General features: G+C 34.4%; 3 protein-coding genes across 4 annotated transcripts; 2 read left to right on the top strand and 1 right to left on the bottom strand.

Annotated features, from left to right (window-relative positions):
• Positions 1-711: 711 nt before the first annotated feature.
• LCBK2 (Diacylglycerol kinase family protein) lies at positions 712-5,437 on the top strand. Of its 2 annotated transcripts, none has more exons than XM_079032418.1 (12): positions 712-1,003; positions 1,128-1,204; positions 1,983-2,036; positions 2,136-2,195; positions 2,368-2,445; positions 2,767-2,813; positions 2,906-2,946; positions 3,033-3,117; positions 3,354-3,468; positions 4,065-4,187; positions 4,516-4,616; positions 5,196-5,437. In XM_079032418.1, the coding sequence occupies exons 1-12, from the start codon at positions 853-855 to the stop codon at positions 5,323-5,325; spliced, it is 1,062 nt and encodes a 353-aa protein (XP_078888544.1). In that variant the 5' UTR covers positions 712-852; the 3' UTR covers positions 5,326-5,437. The 2 variants fall into 2 exon arrangements, with proteins under 2 accessions (XP_078888544.1, XP_078888545.1); XM_079032419.1 differs by lacking the exon at positions 5,196-5,437 and adding an exon at positions 4,842-5,012.
• A 4,088-nt stretch (positions 5,438-9,525) lies between these two features.
• LOC145094132 (Nuclear transport factor 2 (NTF2) family protein) lies at positions 9,526-11,397 on the top strand. Its single transcript, XM_079032417.1, has 5 exons — positions 9,526-9,927; positions 10,113-10,267; positions 10,345-10,411; positions 10,813-10,864; positions 11,106-11,397. The coding sequence occupies exons 1-5, from the start codon at positions 9,552-9,554 to the stop codon at positions 11,197-11,199; spliced, it is 744 nt and encodes a 247-aa protein (XP_078888543.1). The 5' UTR covers positions 9,526-9,551; the 3' UTR covers positions 11,200-11,397.
• Positions 11,398-11,871: 474 nt separating this feature from the next.
• On the bottom strand, positions 11,872-14,713 carry LOC145094131 (mitogen-activated protein kinase homolog MMK2). Its single transcript, XM_079032416.1, has 6 exons — positions 14,169-14,713; positions 13,216-13,345; positions 13,006-13,143; positions 12,559-12,891; positions 12,301-12,484; positions 11,872-12,232 (listed from the first exon to the last, which is right to left on the bottom strand). Exons 1-6 carry the CDS (start codon positions 14,342-14,344, stop codon positions 12,057-12,059), a joined length of 1,137 nt encoding a protein of 378 aa, XP_078888542.1. The 5' UTR covers positions 14,345-14,713; the 3' UTR covers positions 11,872-12,056.
• Positions 14,714-21,779: the final 7,066 nt, after the last annotated feature.

Below are 21,779 nucleotides of genomic sequence, written 5' to 3'. Positions count from 1 at the left end.
GTTTTTGTGTATCAAAATCTGATGCCACATAAACATCATATAAGTATTTGACAATTTTGTTATGTTTTGCCTATGGGATTCAGACATTTATTATCTACCAATTAAAGAGGACCAATTAAAGAGGGTAAAAAGAAAAAGTAACAATAGACAGACAGAAACCATCAACAAACTCGTGCCCCCTTGAAGATTGCCACCGACAAAAAGATAGGTTGGTGGTTGTCGCTGAAGATTACCGCGGACAAAAAGATAGGTTGGTGTTTGTCACTGAAGATTGCCGCAGACAAAAAGATAGGTTGGTGTTTGTCGCTGAAGATTGCCGCGGACAAAAAGATAGGTTGATGTTTGTGGCTGACAATATCTGCCACGTCATGCAGACAACAAAAAGATGACACACCTTAAGTCTAATTCATTATGTATCATGTATAAGTAGATTAAGAAAAAAAAACACAAACACATATATATGCAGTTATGCACGTTGTCTCAACTCTCAAGTTTGAAAGATAGAATAACTAGTTTGACCTTGAATCACCAAATCTCAACCCAACAAAGCTGAATCGAGATCTAATTTTTAATACTAATTTTCGTTTTTATATGTTCGTACCCAACACTACGAAACACTCTTTGCAAAAATTGGGAGGCTCATTGGGTTTTTCCAAGACACAAATGTGGATTTTAAGAAGTGAAGCAAACAGATAACTACAGAAAGTCAAAATCAAACGCCCCCTTCATAAATAATCGCCATTAACATCTATGCTATCTTCACACGCACGCCCCCTTCATAAATAAACACCATTAACGCACACTGACACACACAGTCACGCAAATCAAGAAGTACTCAGTAATAAATTACACATGGTTTGTCTAGGCATGGCGGTGGTGTCAATGGCGAAACCCTCGTTTCTACGAGCCGAACAAGCTTCAGCTTCTGATATCTCCGCCGCAACCTCTCCTGGATCCTCCTCCTCTCGCCGCCGTGACATCGTATTCATCGTCAATCCTCAAGGTTAGCATCTCAATCTTTAAATAAACTTTTTTTTTTATTTTTTATTTTTTTATTTTTTTATTTTTTTTTTTACTTTTGTAGATCATGATCGTGTAAATTGTTGATGAAATTGATTTTTTTTAAGGTGCTAATGGTCGGACGGGGAGAGAATGGAAGAAGCTGCTGCCGTATCTTAGGTCTCGCCTTGGTAGCGATTGTAATGTGAGACTTTGATCAGCTTTTTATTGCTAATTTCTTCTAGCGTAAACTCATCATCTAATGGATTTACAAAATTCTGAGTGTTGCTAGATTAAGCATTAGCTGTGATTTTAAGAAATTAAGTTTGTTTTGTCTGTGTGAGCTCGTTCATGAATGTCTTCAATGTAAACAAGGCCTTATAGATCATTGAAAGCTGAATTATGAAATTTAAAGGGAAAAGAAGTAGAATAAACAAAGGTTTACTTGTATCTCTAAGGGGTAATTAGAACTTAGAAGAATGATTCACTTGATTATTGGATGCTTTCAGGAGTTTTCTTACAGTTTTACTAAAATGAATGGATGAATATTAAGGCTGTGTTTAAGATAGCTTATTTTTTGAGATTATATTGCAATGTAGTATTTGGTGGCATCACTAAAATAGTTTATAAGCTAACTTCTTAAAAAGATATTTGAGATAGCTTATTGATATACCTGTATATGTCATTTTACATTTGTCATCTAACTTTTACCAAAAGCTATTACTTTATCAGCCAGCTTATCAGACAAAAGCTAGCTTTTTCAGCTAGTCTGTCAAACACAACCTAAGAGTCATGTTGTAGATTTCACACTTTACGCCCCATTTGTACTGTGTTGATGGGCCAAAATTTGCAAATTTTTGTCTCACACAAAAGACATGAATGCCTTCTGTAATCGTTGAAAATAGTCCTAGAAAGCTTGTGATTGGTGTGCTTCGATGATTTCTTCTTGTAATATGTGTTGACTTTTTTCTATTTTTGGATAGATATGCGAATCTTTGACTTCGGGTCCATCTCATGCGATAGATATAACAAGGGAGGTAAGCATGTTTTGAATTTTGTGTCTTTATGTTTGCATTAAAAATTAAAATCATGTATATAAGATTATTCAAAAATTATAATGGAGAAAATGTTGTCAGGCAATACGTGAGGGTGCTGATGCAGTTGTGGCAGTTGGAGGTGATGGGACTCTTCACGAGGTACAACTTCTCTTCAGAATAATTTATATTCTTTTTATCAAATATAAAATATAGAACAAGTATGATATGTAATAATACACTACAGGGGGTAAAATGGTAAAGTTGGTTGTGATCATAGACTTGTTCCAAGAATTATAAATTTATAACATGTTGAGGCTTTTGATTTTGTTAGGTTGTTAATGGATTCTTTTGGGGTGGAAAACCAGTTACTAAACATGATTCAAAAGCTCCACGTACAACATCTCTTGGAGTAAGTTATTGCATAGAACTTTAATTTATAAAAATCAAAATTATGATTTTCCAAATACTTTTATTAATGGCTTAATTGCTTTTCTTTGTTTATTATAAGCATCCTACTTTCAAGTCTTTCTATTACAACATTGCACTTTGATAAATCTACCTAGTTATAGCAATGTCAGTTTTCACTGCTATAATTGGGTAGATTTTTCAAAGTAAAATGTCTTAATTAAAAAAAAAAAAAAAAAACTTGAAAGTAGAATGCTATAATAGAATGAAATGAAAGTATGTTGCTATTTCTTGCATTTATCCCTTTATTCCTATGCATTTGTAGTTAATCCCATTGGGAACTGGATCTGATTTTGCAAGAACATTTGGCTGGTTAGTACTTCTTCCATTGCTTTCTTCAAGGTATTTGATATTCACATCAATCAACATCTTAATATTTTGAACAAATTTTCAATTTTTTTTAGGACAAATGATCCTGTTGATGCCATTGAACGCATAGTTAAAGGTCGTGATTCCTCTTTTGGGTGTGACTTTCTACTATTTTCTCTATATATATTTTTTTCCGAATTTTTGAGTGGAAGTCAACTGCAGGGTCAAGATCACGAATCGATGTAGGAGTAATCTCTAAAGAAGGTGGAGATTTGCATTACTTCATAAATGTTGCTGATATTCATTTGTAAGTGTGTCAATTAGCCTTTAAAATTATCAGAACAAACCTCATTATGTAACCTCATTGATGTTCTTAATAAATTGAGAGGTATTTGGAAATAAAGAAAAGAGAAGCCCATTTTCGAATTTATTTTAGGACTAAAATCAAGAACTAGCAATGTACTTCCATTTATCAGAACAACAATGTTTGGTTAAATAAACGAACTCATGGTTTAACCCATTTTATGTTATGTAAAATTTCAGGAGTGCAAAAGCAGGGTTTCATGCATCTAAATACAAAAGATTTGGGAGTTTGTGTTATGTAATCGGTGCATTGCAAGCCTTTTTTGGACATCACAATCAAGACCTAAAGATCAAAGTTAGTATTTAGACAAACTTTCTAGGGCTATTTTTAAAATTTAATGATATGAGTAATTGAATATGACTGGGAGGTTTTTTGAGAAGTCATTTATTTAGATCAAAACCCCATAAACTGTTTTTTTTTATTTAATCATCGTAGAGGGTAACTTTTATAAACCATTGTGATTCTACTAAATGCTTTTTTTTGTACAATTAACCCCTTTTTACTCAATAATATTCCATTTTACTCCCTTAATAATATCTAACCTTCAAAGCCTTATTATTTCCTGACTACTTTGTTTTATTTCAAAAAAAGACCCAACATAGTTAACTATAGTTATGTTTTATTTAAACATTACATGTGCTTAAAAGTTAACAAATTAGATAAAAGGGGATTTACAAAACATTTCACAAAAATGAGGGTAAACTAGTTGATAAAAAAAAATTCAAAAGTGGTCAATGATTGGAGAAATTTCAAGTTAATAGGGTTTTTGTTTGATATAGTTTAGTAGAAAGCTGATGTGAGGATTCAAAAAGCTATAGATGAGATGAGATGAGGTTTATTTATTTCCTTTTTGAGGATTCAATCTAAGAACATGAACTGAATTATTTTAGGTGAATGATGGGGAGTGGGAAGTGTATCCAAAGGTAACGGCTCTATGCATCGGAAATGCACAATTCTTTGGTGGTGGAATGAGGATCACTCCCAATGCTCATCCTTCAAATGGAAAATTTGAGGTCCATTTCTGTTTCTTTTCAATCACTTTTAAACAAAAGGGTAAAATGGTCATTTACTTGTTTCATTAAATCCAAAAAAAAAAAAAAAAAAACATGCCTCTAAGTGGTGTATGGATAAAAAAAATATTTCTGAAAATGATGACACAATTGGGGAGATGGAAGACGAAAAAATAAACTAGGGCAAATTGATTTGTAAATAGTTATGAATTAATGGGAAACCATCTTTTCTTTGGCTTTATCTATTAAGTTGTGCTTTTTGCATTTAGTATAGGGCTTGTATGCAAGAAATTGAAATATATTTTCATTTACATTGTTATTTCTTTATCAGGTGGTGATACTTCAGGATTTCAAATGGTATGACTTTCTTATGAAGTTACATAAGCTATACAACGGGACACATTTATCAGTGAATAATGTCTTGTCAAGAAGGTAAATCTTCTTTTTTTACAAGTCAAAAAACATCATTTTTAATGAAAAAAAAAAGCAATTTATTTCTTTTTCCGTCGTAATTGGCAAAAAAAAAGGACAAGTTTTTATTGCATTCCATATTTGTTAACAAAATCTAGAGAGATTATTTATGTGGTGTTTGGATTTGGTCCCTATGCTTTACTCAAAATCTCAAGTTTTGTCCAATTTTTTACATATCATTGTCAGAGGAACTAAATCCACAATGAAATGCAAACTTAAGGGATGACGTCTCAGGAAGATCTCAAAAATCTGACCAAACTTGTCATTTTGAGTTAAGCACAGGGACCATATTTGTAATTTACTCTACCTTGCGATAATAAGTTTAGCTACATCTAAATATGAAATTGATTATCCCACCCTTAAATAATCAGATTATACAAGCAAAAGTAGGTTACCCGTTATCCGAACACGAAACACCAGAAAACTAATTATTGTGAATTTTTCGTAAGTATAAAGTTGTTGGAATTTTCATGATATGGTTGGTTGGAGGGTAAAATTGTAATTTTGGATAAATATAGAATTATTTTGTTTCAATTGTAGTGCTTTTTCGATCGAAGTAGAGGAGGTTGTGGGAACAAACAGTATTTACGTGCAATCCGATGGGGAACATTTAGGATTTCTTCCACATAACTTTTCGATTCTGCCAGGTGTCATAAACATGATTTGTTGAGGATTATTACACAATGGTATCATTTTTGCCATAGGTGAGTTTGAAAATGTTGGAACCAAATGTAAACAATCAAATTTTATATATTAACAAATGATCCTCAAACGTATAAAAATGACCCTCGGTTTTTAGTGGAAAATAGCAAAATTACTTGGTGTTAAAACATAACTGACTATTTTATATAAATGATTATTGATATAGTTGACCATAATTTAAATCTTAAAGTCTCATTGTCTTCATCAAGCTTTCATTCAAAATCAAGAATCTATTTCTGCTTTTTTTTTTTTCTCTCCTCACGTGTCCAAAATCAAGGATCACAGGTGTTCAAGATGTTAAAAAAATGCATGTTGTGGTCATTGTAATTTTAATTTCCATTTTGGTGTTTGGAAAAGAGTAATGTTTTAATGTCCTGATGTATTATAACCGGTTCGGTTTGATGTTTGGTTGGTTAGGTCTTTGTATTATAATAGCTTTAGTACATTTGTTATTGTAATATTTTCATGTATTATGGTATTATGATAGTCGATTTATAATTTTCAGTGGTAAAATACAAGTCGTTTGACAGACAACACATACTAATGGTTTAATGTTTTATATTACTTGTAGAGTTAAAAACATGACATTTACAAACCACATCTACAAACAACACATAGTAAGTTGCTATAAATGATTCCAATAGCACAAACAAAACATGACATATATACCATCACATACATAACATTCAAAAGGCAGTGTTTATGAGTAAACACTATACATAGTAAGTTGCTATAAATGATTCCAATCTGCCCCTACTCAAACTACTCAATATCATTTGTGTTTTAAGTTTTTAACTGCAGATCCTGATTCATTTTTTTTTGAAAGAGGATCCTGATTCATTCTTCATTGTCTTCGATTTGCATTTAGCAATTATCTTTGGCGTTGATTTCAACTTCTTGATTGCTTGAGTTTCATACACTGCATCAATATCTTCACCTTTAGTCACATCTAGAGGCACAATCTCTAAATTTGAATCAACTCCATTATCACCAGGTTCAACATTCACTTGTACATTCTCAACAGGTTCCACATCCACTTGGTCATGAACATTTCCAACTACTTCTCTATTAGCAGTCATGTCTACAAAGCTTCCAATATCCTCCACCTCAGTATTATATTTTTTTGGCCACCAAAGTCTATAACCATTAGACATTGGATGGTTTTGTAAGCATTCTTTTAATTGATTTGAATGTTCAAATCTCATTCCTACAATTGATTTCATTAGCTTCCAATGTTTGTTAGGATCATGGACAAGAAAATAAGGCTTTTCAAAATTTACATGCTCACAAACTATATAGGATTCACCTACATCTTCCTTGGCTCACCAATATGACAAAGTTCACTTAAAAATTTATCATTCATTGCGTTGTTAAAAGGTGGATTTACCCCATCTTATAGGACATACTCGAAGGGAATGTCTTCAACTGAAATGGAATATTCTAAAGTCATCATTTTCTTTAGACGATGTGGAATTTTCATCAACAACGAAATAACTAGGTTTTTCACCAATGATCCTTCAAATCACACACCATGTGAACACACTACCAAAACAAGGCTTAGTATGACTATTACAGAGAAATAAGAAGGGTTTTTTTTGGCCTGGGTATGACTGTAAAGTAGAAGGTACTATCATGTTTAGTCCTCATGCAAAACAACCCAAAACGGCATCGTTTAATCCCTTTCCGGTTGTTATATGGGTCTCACTTTCCATGCAGGACGCAATGCTGACCCACTTGGCAAGTTGCAACCGCGAAATCAGGTGAAACCTGCTTCAATAACAAAACGATGACAATTTTGTAACTTTTATGGTTTTAATTAACATGATTTGATATTCATCCACAAAATTAACACTATCAAATATATTGATAATCCTTATATAAAAGTCTATATAAAGCTATCAACGGGCAACATATTATTACATGTTATCACATCCAAAATGTCCACCTCATCATCTAATTACATTTTTGGTGTTATAACACCCAATATGGAAATATGCAACACCAAATAACATGTGATAACACCTACCATTTCTATTTCTTTTTCTTTTTTTATTTTTCTTTTTTTTTTATTTTGATGTTTTTAATTTCCATTTTTCTAATTTGTTTTATTTTTTTAATTTATGTAATAATATTTATAAAAAAAACATATAACTTAATAAAACATAATTCAATTAACTACTAAATTAAACATAGATTTTAAAACTAAAAACGACATTACAATAATAATTTTTTTTGACCAAAAGCATACGATAATCCTAATAATTTAAAAAACTTAAAACCAATACACTTTCTTCCGCATGTCATTGAGCCCGCCTCGCTTTGTCGCGCCCTATTGGTCGTCGAGGCGGGGATATCTCTTTGATGTCGTTGAGGTCGTCTGGTAGCTCATGCGTGTTGGCATTGAGGTTGATGTTCGTGCATGCGTCCGAAACGTCGATCGAACCCAAGCTACGAGATCTCTTGGATTGTTGTTCCAAAAATGTGTCTGTTTTAGTCCATTTTGAGCCATCCTTAACAATCTCCTAGATCTTTTCATGCTCGAAAACATGACCCGTCTCGACATGATATTGATCCCTCACAGCTCTAAAAACATCAAAACTGGTCGTACCACTTTGCTTGTGCGAGGAAAATTTGTTGTAGATGGAATTGAACTTGGTGCACTTCTTGCTTATTTGAGTTCACTTGCTACTCAACGTATCCTGATAGAGATAATTTTCATCCTTCTTCAAAATAGTCTGAAATTTACCGATCACAACTTCCCAAAAAGCGCATTTTCTCATATCGTTTCCCTTAATTGAGTTTTTTGATGTCCCGCACCATAATACTGCCAACGCGTATTCTTAGGGATGTCAACGGGGGCAAACGGGACGGGGATTGCATCCCCCGCCCCCAAAATTTTCCCGTTCCCCCGCCCCCGCCCCCGAATTCCCCTTCTGACCCCCGCCCCGATTGATTTTGAGCTAACTTATTTGGGCTAAACTAAGTTCTTGTTTGGGCTAAAAGAAACTACTTTTTGGGTAACACATAGATATTTATAACATATATTTACATAATACAAACAACTTTAAAACGTGTTTTTTTTTTAATTTTTGTACGTAAAAATCATTTTATTGTTTATTATATTTATATAATTAATATATGTGAATTTATATAATTTATTAACGGGGCCCCTACGGGGGTTTCGGGACGGGACTACCAACCCCCGTCCCCGCCCCCGAAATTAAAACAGGGGTTAACCTTACCCCCGCCTCCGCCCCCGTCCCCGATTTTTTTCAACAAATGCCCCTATACGGGACGGGGCGCCCACGTGACTTTTTGACATCCCTACGTATTCTTCCTCCGCAGTCCACCATGTTGGAGGTTCTTCTTCTGATTGCTCCACCGCGACCCCTTTCCCTTTCTTTCTTGTTCTCTCTTTGTTGGCTGTTATTTTACAACCCCCCTTCACTAGTGTCTCCACAACCGTTTTTTGCGTGGGTGGTGGTTGTGTGGTATTTTGTTGCATGGAAGCAAATGTGTTGAAAATGTTTTGTGGAAGGGTTGTAGGGAATTGTGATGGAGGTGAGGCGGAATTGACAAAGTTGTTGGAAAATGGAAGTTGCGGTGAGCTTTACGAGTTGAGGGTATTCACATACGCCTCATTTTGTACAAAACCGAGAGGAGGAGATGTGTTTGTGTTTGGAGGAGAAATGTTGAGGTTTTGATTCATAGTGATTGAATATGAAATTGGTTGATTTGTATGGAATAAGATGAGAGAAATAAGTTGAATGTGTAGGTAAAAATTTGAAGTTATATTGGAGTTAAAACGTAATTTTTTTTGACTACGTGACCGTTTCGCAACGGTCGAAAAAGTGACCGTTCACTTGATGCAAGCCACCGTTTCTTCCCGTTGTCACCACAACGCCTCCTAACGTAACGGCCAAAAACGGGTATCGGGGGCGGTGTTTCCGACGATATATCGCCGTCTTTTGGATGTCACCTCGGAATAACACGATAGCCGTTGCCATTCCTAGCTGTCTAAAACTATGTACAAATAAAGTCAATGAAATGCTATATTATATCTTTTTGGTGATTTTGTAGTTTGGTGATTTTTTTATTATCTTTTACCTATTTTAATGATTGTTTTGTATTATTAAGCAAAACAATAACCACCATAAAAACCGTCAACATGGATCCTTCCTTTCCTTCACTAAAATGGCGACCACTCTCTCGCCTACTACTTCCGTTACTTTTCATCGATTCTCCGGCCACCAGTCTCTCAGCGATTTCCGATCAAAAAGGTACCTGAATTTCACGAAACTCCAGTGCACTGGAGGAGGAGACAACACAACAAGTACGGATACATCCGCCACCGGTCAAGTCTCCGAGTCCGGAAACCTACTGCTCAAAACCGCTTGGTATGGCTCCGAGCTTCTCGGAATTGCTGCCTCGTTTTTCCGTTCACCTGAGAACATCGATGACGGAGCTAATAGAGGCATCGAGCTTGCTGGAGATAGAGTCGGAGTAATTGACCGATCAATTATCGTTGAAACTATCAAAGAGGATTATCAGAGGTCGTATTTCGTCACAGGTAAACATTAAATCGTACTCCGTTTAGTTTATACACCTCCAGTTTCCGAGAATTTCAAATTTAGTGATGAAAAGCAATTACTTGTAGACATGCTCAATTTTACTTCATTGAATTCAGTTTTAGGGTAGAAAATTCTTAGTTTTATCCATCAGGCTTTAATAATTGCAGTTTATGTTTGATTTTAGGTGCTCTTACACTAGACGCATATGAAGACGACTGTGAATTTGCAGATCCAGCAGGTTCGTTTAAAGGTCTACGTCGATTCAAAAGAAATTGCACAAATTTTGGGTCTCTTATTGAGAAATCAAACATGAAGCTCATGAAATGGGAGGATTTTGAGGTATTTCTCTGCAACTACATACATTCCTAGTAATTCAGTGTGTAATAAGCATGGATTTTGAATCATTTGTGTTGTAGGATAAAGGAATTGGGCATTGGCGTTTCAGTTGCACCATGTCATTTCCATGGAAACCTATTCTTTCAGGTATCTTCATCCATTTTGCATATTTAATAAATTAGATTAATTAGTAAAATAAACCTACAAATTTTACAATACCATTAAATGGGATAAAATGACAAAATGTTATTAAGATGAGGGTTGCTACCATGTCATTAATCTTTTGATATGAGTCCAACTAAATTTTGTAGGACTGTTTTTGATCATGATGATCATGAGGACATTCTTCTCTTTTGCACTGATAAGAGCCCGAAAACAAGTTCATATTCCACTTTTTTGTATGAGATAAAAATTTGCAACTTTTGTCCCGGTGAATTCAGAGTTCATACCCAATGCTTTCAACACCAATTGTATTGTGTTACCATGTCATGTCCAGAGTTGTCATATCAATTTTGTTTTGTCTTCTTGACAACCGAATTTCATTGCAGCTACGGGTTACACGGAGTATTACATTAGCAAAGAATCAGGAAAAGTATGCAGGTAATAAATATAACTAATGACAAGTTTTGCTCATATGATTCTTGTTTTATTTCCATTTTATATATATATATATATATATATATATATATATATATATATATATATATATATATATATATATATATATATATATATATATATATATATATATATTGAAAACCCAAATAAAAAAAATGAGACCCCTTGAAAGAATGTAAATTGGAAAAGCTGAGGTATTTATTTAGTGGTAAATTATTTTCAGGCATGTGGAGCATTGGAATGTGCCAAAGATGGCATTATTCAAACAACTTCTAAAGCCTAGTAGAGGATTTTGGGGCAACAACAAACTTGGTTAAACTTTGGCTATTATTCATCCTTTATATATAATTATATATGATATAATTTTATTCTACGTAACTCAGAGAATTCATGGATATATATTTGGGCATATTCGGTTTTGCTATATAGGTCGAGCTTTTTACTTAGAAATTGTACTTAATTCTTCCTAAAATGACAACGTATTAAGTAAATGTAATATAAATTTCTTTCATATATATATATATATATATATATATATATATATATATATATATATATATATATATATATATATATATATATATACTTGGAAGCGACCAAGTTGATCAACTTATAGAAGTTGTTATCATAAGTCAAATCCAAGTTATGGTTACAAATTTCATTTTTCATTGTCGTGGAAGGAAACATTTATGAAATGCTGTTATGCCATATAATTGATGTTGTTACTAGTATGCCTCCAGACATGGTAACATCGTTGGTTGTCTAAATTTGCACATATCATTCATTCACAGCTGGTCAAACATGATGCATTTAAGGTTGTAGTTTATGCAGTGAGAGTTGTAGATTGGTCAGGAATAGGAGAAAGAAAACAAGTAATTGGCAATATTGAGAATTGAGAAGGGGAAGCAATGAGGGAGAAAGAAAACTCTGGCTTCATAAGGCGACTGAACATTACAAGAAATGGAAAAAGAAAAAAAAAACAAATGATGTAAAAAGTAAAAACCCCAATAAGCCCATTATGTTTTTATTATTGTGTATCTCGGTTGTTGTAATAAAGAAGATTATGTGAGGAGGAGGAGGAGGGATAATACAGAGTAATTCTAGCATATATAATTTGTTGTTGGTAAGGTAGGTGTACAAGAGAAGAGAAGAGATGAGATGAGATGAGATGATCTCAGTGATTTGGATGGTCAGGATTGAATTTGACAGACTCCCTCCAAATAAGCTCTTTGATGTGTTCTTCAGTGCATGAAGGCTGCTCAAAGTCGAAGCTAAAAGGATGAGGGCACACCGGCTCGTCGTTGATTTCATGAAGAGGTGCCAAATACGGGTGACATAACGCCTCATCAACTGCAATATTTATATTTAAATATGTTAATTTAGCATATATAATAAAAAGGGAAAAATGGTAAAAATACCTGTAATACGCCTGTTTGGGTCAAATACAAGCATCTTTTCAAGCAGATCTAAAGCTCCAGGGGATTTATTTGGGAATCTGGCAGAGAATTGTTGTCTTGGATACTGAGGAAGTTGTCTCACATATCTTCTTGCATTATCGCTTCTTAGAAAGCCAAGACTTGCATCATCAGGTGAACCAATCAGCTAAAAAAAAAAAATCAAACCAAAATTACTTAATTGCCCTTTCATTTGTGTCGTGATAATAATTAATTAATTACCTCTGTGATAAGTCTGAGCTGATGAACATAATCTTTGCCTGGAAACAAGGGCTGTCGAGTGAGGATCTCACCAAGGATGCAGCCGACGGACCAGATGTCAATGGCGGCCGTGTACTCGGAACAATTTAAGAGCAATTCAGGGGCGCGATACCAACGAGTCACAACATATTCGGTCATGAAATCCGTTTCTGAAGTGGTTCTTGCAAGCCCAAAATCCCCAATTTTTAGGTCACAATTTGCATTCAGAAGTAAGTTGCTTGGTTTTAGATCACGATGCAACACGTGTGCCGAATGAACGTATTTCAGTCCTCTTAGAATTTGGTAAAGAAAATACTGCCATCATCATCAAAACATCACGTTTCAGTTTTGAACTAAACATAGTAAAAATCAGAAAGCATAGGGACCATTTTTGTAATTTAAGAATCATAACAACAAACACATAGTTACCCGACAATGATCATCAGCCAGAGGTTGATTAGAGCGTATTATTTGATGAAGATCCGTGTCCATCAACTCATAAACAATGTAAACATCATTGAAGTTTTCCTTCTGTGGAGGCCGTATGATGTCTTTGATTGCAATAACCTGTACACCTCAAATCACGTAAATACCCTTCAACCCAAATCAATACCATCAAATTTGAGTTTGTAAACTCACATTTTCATGTTCCATGTGACGAAGAAGCTTAATTTCTCTTAGAGTCCTTTTCGCATCTATTCTGTTGTCAAAAGCATTCCCAATTTTCTTTATGGCAACTTCTTCACGTGTCTCCGCATTCGTTGCAGCACTGGAAGAAAAAAAAAAAAAGTCAACTTTATTCGAAACAATGAGAATTAATATCAGTAATCCCCTGTTTCTTTTTTTCTTTTTCCATTTTGTGATGTTTAAAATGTATCCAGGAAAATGGAAGGAAAAAATGACAGACATATTTGTAAAAACTTAGGACTTAATGGGGGAAAACTCCTTACTCTAAAGTAGCTGAATGGGTAATGATGTGTGTCTGTATATAAAGTGTTGAATACATAAGGTATGTTACTTTCCTAGACTAAATGACCATTTTATCCTTACATTCCAAAAAAATTCACAACATTCATCAATTTCAACATGATAGTAAATAGGTAAAGAGTCGGTATCTTAATACATTAACCCATGGTTTTTGGCTGAACACATTAAGTCATTCTGTCCAGAAGTCAAAAAGAAACAACACGTAACTATTTTCCTATTTATAAACAATAAACAATAGTAAATGATTCTAAATCTGGATCGTGAGCTCAAGATTCTACTAAATTAAGAGAGTTTAAACCCTAATGATTATAAGCTCAAGTTACCCGTAAATCAGATAACAAGCACCATCAAAATGTAGTTGAATGAATTCAAATAGGATTATAAGATCAAGTTTCCTGCAAATCAATCGCTGATAAACCCTAATATGATCAACCACTACATCTAAGAGCCTTACGATGATGATCAAATACAAATCGCCATAACTACAGCACGTAATTCCACGATTCCCCAAACAAAATCGATCAACATCACAGAATAAAATCAAACATAATAACACCAAATCATGGTAAACGTTTCAAAAACTACCAACAGAATTCGAGTCTTACCAAACGATTCCATAAGCGCCTCTACCAACAGGTCTGATCGGAGGAACATACTTCCGGGAAACTTCGAAAAGATTACCGTACACATTATACTGAACGTAACGACCGCCATGTGTAAGAACCCCCTTAACGTTACTCTGATCCGCTGTAGTAGCAGAGCTTGACTCCACCACAGACATAGCTTCCTTCAGCGACTTTCTCTCTCTAGATCCAACCTAAATTTTGGGATTGAAGAAGAAGATATGGTCTTTGACATTTCTAAATTTAGAGTTGTTATGACTCATGACAATGAAGACCGAAGAGAGAGAGAGAGAGAGAGAGAGAGAGAGAGAGAGAGAGAGAAACTTTTGAACTGGAGCTGATATGTTGTTACCCGTGAAGAAATTTTACCTTTTTGTATAGTGCTTTTTGTGTTCGTCTTTTGTGTGGTTGAATTATAAATGTGTGTATGGTGTAAAACTTTTTTGATGGGTGATTCGATCACCATACACCTGTTACGGTTTTCATTATTTCACAAACTCCATCAAAGTTGAAATCATTTTCATGGTGGATCATTTTCTCGAAGAGCTTGTATTTTATGGTGGGGTGAATTGCATTTTACAGAAACAATACTTTCGTACTATGAGTATGTCTGACTTCTTAGTTTTTGAAACGTAAAAAGTCATTTTTTATAAAAATTGGAAAAGTCATGATTACTTGACTTTTCAAAAAACCGTCATTTTTTCTACTGTAAAAGTTGAAAAAGTCAGGATTACTAAACATGTTTTTGACTTTTAAAAAAAAGATAAAAATGAAAAGTCACTTTAAAAACTATGTCAAACACTCTCTGTTTATTAATTTTGTAAAAACTTTTGGTATAAAATTTTTGTAAAAAGTCATTTTTTGTAAAAATTGGAAAAGTCATGATTACTTGACTTTTCAAAAAAACGTCATTTTTTCTATTGTAAAAGTTGAAAAAGTCAGGATTACTAAACATGTTTTTGACTTTTAAAAAAAAGATAAAAATGAAAAGTCACTTTAAAAACTATGTCAAACACTCTCTATTTATTAATTTTGTAAAAACTTTTGGTATAAAATTTTGACGAATTTATTTACATATAAATCAATTTGGATGGTAATTTACTTTGTATGCTGAAAAATTATTTAGCCGGTTACAAAAGTCTACGTGCACAAGGCATGCTTAGGTGGATGGTGAGTCACTTAATGAAACTTTTATATATATATATATATATATATATATATATATATATATATATATATATATATATATATATATCATTCGTTCGTTCGTGCCTTAAAATCGGACCAAACAAAAATTGAAGCAGGAGGAGGAGCCACAAATGTTGTCTTCATCTTCTGCAGGAAGCAGAGGTTCAAATCAAAGAGTGATGAATCGACTGAGAAGCAGGTGCTATTGTGGTGATCCCGTTGGAAAATGGACTTCGTGGACTCCGTTTAACCCAGGAAAAACGTTTATAGGTTGCCCAAATTACCAGGATGAACTCAAAGACTGCAAATTCTTCCATTTGGTGTATCTTCATCTACCAAATCAGTGATATACAAATCTCTTACTAGAATTTCACAACAATGTTAATTCAGAGAACAATGTAATTTTCGGGGACTTTGGAAAACAACATGTTGAAGGAAACTTTTTTGGGGACATTGTGGAATAACCAGTGGCACAACCACCAGTGGCAAATCAACCCGTGGAGGAGTAGTCATTCAAGTCCAAAACGGAAAAGAAGGTATAAAATGGAAATCTTTTTATTTATGTGTTCATGGTTTCTTTTGTTTTTGTGTTGGTGATGTTGAAGGATTGGTAGGATAGACAGAAGATGTGTGGAAAGTTGTGTTTTGGTGTGTTTGATGTGTTTTGGTTGTGTATGTTAGGGTACTATCAATGTCTTAATTGGTGTGTGTACTATGTACTATGTTGTCTCCTTTTGTCAAGTGAAATGAATTAACAAGTTTATGTTTATGTACGAGTCATAAGTACTTCCAATGTAATTATGAGTGAATAGAATGGATAAACAACGAATAGAATTAAACATGAATGGAATCATTAATGAATTGAATCAATAAAAAATAGAATGAATATAGAATATAATCAAACATGTTTAATAAACAATGGAATCAATAATGATTGGAATCATTTGTGACTGGAATCATGCATGACTGGAATCAAGTATAGTTGGAATCATGCATGACCGGAATCAAGTATGGCTGGATTCAAACATGGTTGGAATTCCAGTTAACTTAACAATGTAATCAATCACAACATTAACATACATAATAGAATCAAATCAAACACAACATTACCATACATAATATAATCAATCACAACATAAACATACACAATTTAATCAACTTAAAGATACATTTACCATGTTTATCATAGAACATGTAATATTAACCAAAGCAAAAAGTTTGAATGGCTAGTTGTGTAAATGCCCAAAACATAATCAAGGGGCCTAAAGCCTATACTTTATATGGCTATCAACAAAATGGGCTATGAACAAAAGGGGTAATCAACAGTTGCCCAAAGCCAAAAGTTTGTACATGTTCTTCACAAAAGCATTGGTTAGAAACACCCTAATCTAGACTAAGTGGTGGGATGAACTCATCCCCTTCCCATTTTTAACAACCACCACTTTCTTCAATTGTATTTTTGTTATCCTCTCTGAAGGATTCCTCTTTCTCAGCCACTAGTCTAACACTATCACACTTCTTGAAACAAATTTTATAACCCTTATAGATGGAATAATTTGTTAAACATAATTTCAGTTGATGTCTAGATTCATACCTTTCTCCAATAATCGGTTTCATCACATTCCATTTGACCTTCGTATTATGGATGGAGTATACGATTTCATCTTCATCACTATCTTCCTCACTAGATTCTTCAGTGTTTTTCTCATCATCTACTTTCACTCGAGCATTCTCTCCTTCACCTTCCAATGATTCGTCATCACTGTCTTCACAAAGAACATTAAGAAATTAATTTTTACATCTTGAAACTGCTTTGGTTCTTACAAAATCATCAACTTGAACGTCAATTGTGATCAGACCAAATACTTCATCCATCGCCAAAGGAGACAAGCAGAATCGATCGATCGATTTGTCGGGAATAAAGGAGAGAAGAAAATGGGATTTCTTTAATAACCCTAAATTAATGAGGTCAACGATACAATCACCATTAAGATGCCACGTAATCATCTGTAACCGGGTAAATGAGGGTCACCGGATGATAAGGGCTAAATTGTCCGGTTTATCAGATTTATTGGGCTTTTTCATTCAAAAAAAAGTTTAGGACTTTTTTGAAACTTTTGCCAAAATATAGGGACTTTATTGTAGATTAATAACCGGTGACGAGCAGGTAACCTGTTTTATCAGGTCACCACTAACCTATTCCACAGCCATCAACTTTCACGAACCATCACTGATAAAGGGTTTCATGCATTCAACAAGGGTTTGGAGCTAAGAAGGGTTTCACAGTCCCCGATTTCGCATTTTGAAGCATCGAAATCGTTGGTGAAGTAAGGTGGAGTAGAAAGGTACGTGTATGGAAACAAGAAATTGATGCTTCTGAGGGTGGTTATCTTTGTCTATGGAGTATGGAGTTCCAAGTTTGAGCTAACAAGTTTTTTTTATGAAATAGATGGCTTCTACTTCTGGAACAAAGAAGCCTAAAGGGCCTAAGCTCCATGAGAAGAAATACCTTCCAGAATCTGACTCAGATGATGAAGCATTTGACTTTAGCGTCATGGATTTTTCTAAAGAAACTTTCAAAGCCCCTTCAAAACTTTGTGATGATCCTTTTTTTAACTTATTGTGTGACAAAAACATATTAAGGATGAGTATTAATGGAATGGTAGATGATGGAGACATTCCTGGTGGCTAACAAAATGAGCATGCCCAGTTAGATGAGGATAATGAATATGTTTGTAATGACGTGAATATTTAAAACAATTTTTCATTTTTCAGACATAACATATCTCATACAAATCATCTCAAAACTCAAGTGTATCAAATGTTATCACGGTAAAACGTATCCCAGAATCTCAAATACAAAATCCTCTGTCAGTGTGTACAAATCATGTCGAAGTCTTCCCGCGATCCTCGCTAGTACCTGAAACACATATCACATAATACGGTAAGCATAAATGCTTAGTGAGTTCCCTAAAATACCACATACAACACATAATCCACTTGAGGCTATAACTCGGTATGACCCTCCGGTCGATGTGTCTCAGCGGGACCCTCCAGTCTCGTAGCTTGTTGGACCCTCCAGTCCAGTCTAGCTCGTTGGACCCTCCGGTCCGGTCTGATCAAGGACCCTCTGGCCTCATAAGTCGTTGGAGTCTCTGGTCCGGTCTATATATCACATAGCATACATATATCACAATGCACATAATCTCAAACATACACATAACACATAAGACCCTCTGGTCTGCACATAGATACCACTCTAGGTAAAGTATAGTGAGAAGACTCACCTCGGGAAATCTCGGAAAGTCTCGAACTTGAAATACTGATCTAGCCTCCGGCTAATCACATAAAGTAATTTACCTCTAATTAACAACGATTCTCAAAGGCTAGACTAATCCCTTCCTATAATCTCTCAGAAGGGGAAAAGACCATTTTACCCCTCCAATGGTCCAAATGTCCAATTGTTGACCAAACCCTAAAAGTCAACAAAAGTCAACTGTAGGGAGTTACACTGCGTGTACCAGCTATGTATGCGGGGCGTACTCCATGGTCATCCAGAATCGGGGTACTCGACCCCCTACGCGGCACATACTGGGATTGCGCCCAACGTAATTCCCAGTTTCATACTTTCGTGATTTTCGGTCTGAATAGATTAAGAGGTAAGCCCATATCTCAGATCCAGGCACTCTATTGACTCTTCATCCATAAAGTCGAAACCTTTAAGCCTTTTCATGGCTGTAAAGGTCACCAATCACTTCAAAAAATATCCTCTTTCCCCATTAAGCCCTAATCTCATGCATCACTTAATCTTAACGTCCAAGATTGGATTTTTATGGATCTACAACACAAAATACACTGAAAAGGGGTAAATCAAGGCTTATGGAGAGCATTTACTCATAAAGTCTCCACCTTTGGGACTTAAACCCTAAAAATGCCCTTATATGAAGTTCATAACCAAAGAGTGGTAAAGTTTGAAGCTTTTTACCTTTGCGAGAAGCTCCCCACTCAGTTTAGCTCAAATCTAGAAGCTTGGATTCCAATCTTTCCTCTTCAAGGTCCTCTCTTCTTCTTCACAAGCACACAAACACTACTAGAAAAAGAGCCTTTTACGACGCTCATTGCACGTCGTAAAGGGCTCAGACGACGCGCAAATGCGCGTCAAGGAAGGCCCTGTCATAAAGAGAGATGACGCGCATTTACGATGCGCAATTACGACGCGCATTCACGACACGCAATGCGTATCAAGAAAGGCCCTGTCATAAAGGAAGACGACACGCATTCGCGTGTCGTAACCTTACGACGCACGTGTTAATGACACGCAATGCGTATCAAGAAAGCCCCTGTCAAGAAAGGCCATGTCATAAATGAAGATGACACATATTTTTGCGTATCATAATTTTAAATGTTTAAAAAAATTATTTATAGATTTACTAATTTTCAAATTAAATTTCCATTTCATGTCTCATAATAGAAAATAAAATACCATATACAAAAAATATAATACATTGCACAAAAGTTAATGTCATACAAATAATCATTCCAATAGTAGACAAATGGATAAATCTCAAAGAGATCAAAAATATGTTTGTCTTCTAATAGAACTTATACACAAGAAAGTACTGAATTTGCTATTGAACTTATACACAAGAAGAAGGTGTTTGAATTCAGAAAATGTCTCAGCAACTGAATTGGCCCCAGAAGCTTGTGGTTTGACTGCAACTAAGATAAGGATACCATGTTTACTCTTCTTAAGCTTACTAAACAAACTTGACAATAAGATAATATAAAACTGAATTATGATTAAGATTAAGCCACAGATGCACTCAAGCTATACATACCGATGGTGATGGTCTTTCATCAGCTGCACGTGGAAACCCACTACCATAAAATAAGTATCAAAAAACTGCTTTATTCAAAAAACTCAGATTACTATTGTAATCATAATAAAACACACCGATTATGTATAGTTTTATACAAGAAGTGTTCCAGATCATTATTTTAGTAATAATAAATAAGAGAGGATACATTACTTACTTTATACTGGAATAACTCATCGAGATCTTTTCTTAAGTTGTGATACAGTTTAGCCAATGAAGGTTCCATGAAGAACTCCAAGTATCCTCCCAACATTTTCAAGTGCCCATCCTGTTTCATATCATGAAATGGAATGGAATCAAAAAGGAATGGAGGAAGAAAAGGTAATACACTCACTATATCGCCTTTTGAGATGCTCCCACCAAACAGTAGCAGGACGGAATCGGAAACAACAGTCGTATCCAGGAGAAAAACAGAGTTCACTTTGATCTTCTCATTAAAGATCAACCACGGGAATGGAATTCTCAAAGCTCGGGAATTAACCGAGTTCTATAGCATTAAAAAAACAAATTCAGATTAAAAAAACTATAAGAATTTAGAAAAACGAACTTACCGAGTGTAAAAGCACCTGACCATCCGCCACGGTTTTTAGCGAGAATGACTTTTAATTATGCTGATGTCAACAAAAGCGAGTTATTATTTATAAATAAATTGTTTAAAAACAAAAGGGAGAATGACTTTTCCTTCTAAGAACTTATGTCATCCCACCTAATCAAATGATTTACATACTTGGGTAGAAACCCTACATGACTGAAAATAAAAATTATAAACTAACATACTAAATCAGCACCAATCATTATTTATTAGTTTGAATACCAAAAGCAGCTGAAATCATATTGAAAATTTAAGAATAATAAAGCACACTTAGGGAAATGGAAGGAAAAACCAAACTAGGGGAAATCTATAAAAAGTTAGGACTTTCTCTATTAAGTCGTCCGATTTGAATCAAGTAATAAATAAAAATAAACACATATATAGCTTTCCGAATCATTCCCATTAAGTCAAAAAGAAACAGAAGGCAAGTAAGTGTGAGCCAAAAAAAATGCATATTATTATATTAACTAGTAATATTATTAATGTAAAGATGATACCTTTTCCATCAGGATGTGTAATCACAATATCCATATCCCCACAACTAGCTTTTCCACGTTTGAAGGATCCTCCACACACAACATTCACCTGACATAAATAAATATTTTCATTTTTTTATATTTGACTTTAACACATTTTGAAATATTGGAAAACATAAGACTTACACCAGGTAAAACATCTTCTCCATCTTTCTGTAGCAAGCACTCCATCTCTTGCACCTATGCATGCAGACAGTTATATAAGTTATAATAACAAGTTTTCATACACAAATCTTCAAAAATCTTATATTTTTCATAATATCAAAAGCCATACCTCATCACGTGGTATCCTTGTTTTGATATCATCAAAATACTTCAACCCTAATATATGTGACTTTATTAACGTGTCATCACTTTTTAAATCCTCCAGACTTCTGTGTCCTTTTTCATACAGTTTCAA

This window comes from Lactuca serriola, chromosome 3, assembly GCF_051521515.1.
Source record: "Lactuca serriola cultivar US96UC23 chromosome 3, Lser_US96UC23_V15, whole genome shotgun sequence".
In the NCBI taxonomy this organism is placed as follows: domain Eukaryota; kingdom Viridiplantae; phylum Streptophyta; class Magnoliopsida; order Asterales; family Asteraceae; genus Lactuca; species Lactuca serriola.
This window is presented reverse-complemented; position numbering and strand designations above follow the sequence as displayed.

Coding starts and splice junctions, on each gene's coding strand:
- LOC145094132 (XM_079032417.1), top strand. CDS start 9,552: ATGGCGACCACTCTCTCGCCTACTACTTCCGTTACTTTTCATCGATTC. Junction 10,268..10,344: donor TGAAATGGGAGGATTTTGAG/GTATTTCTCTGC, acceptor TTTGTGTTGTAG/GATAAAGGAATTGGGCATTG. Junction 10,865..11,105: donor GAATCAGGAAAAGTATGCAG/GTAATAAATATA, acceptor AATTATTTTCAG/GCATGTGGAGCATTGGAATG.
- LOC145094131 (XM_079032416.1), bottom strand. CDS start 14,344: ATGTCTGTGGTGGAGTCAAGCTCTGCTACTACAGCGGATCAGAGTAAC. Junction 13,144..13,215: donor GTCACATGGAACATGAAAAT/GTGAGTTTACAA, acceptor TGAGGTGTACAG/GTTATTGCAATCAAAGACAT. Junction 12,485..12,558: donor AGCTCAGACTTATCACAGAG/GTAATTAATTAA, acceptor TTTTTTTTTTAG/CTGATTGGTTCACCTGATGA.
- LCBK2 (XM_079032418.1), top strand. CDS start 853: ATGGTTTGTCTAGGCATGGCGGTGGTGTCAATGGCGAAACCCTCGTTT. Junction 4,188..4,515: donor CTTCAAATGGAAAATTTGAG/GTCCATTTCTGT, acceptor TTTCTTTATCAG/GTGGTGATACTTCAGGATTT. Junction 4,617..5,195: donor AATAATGTCTTGTCAAGAAG/GTAAATCTTCTT, acceptor TTTCAATTGTAG/TGCTTTTTCGATCGAAGTAG.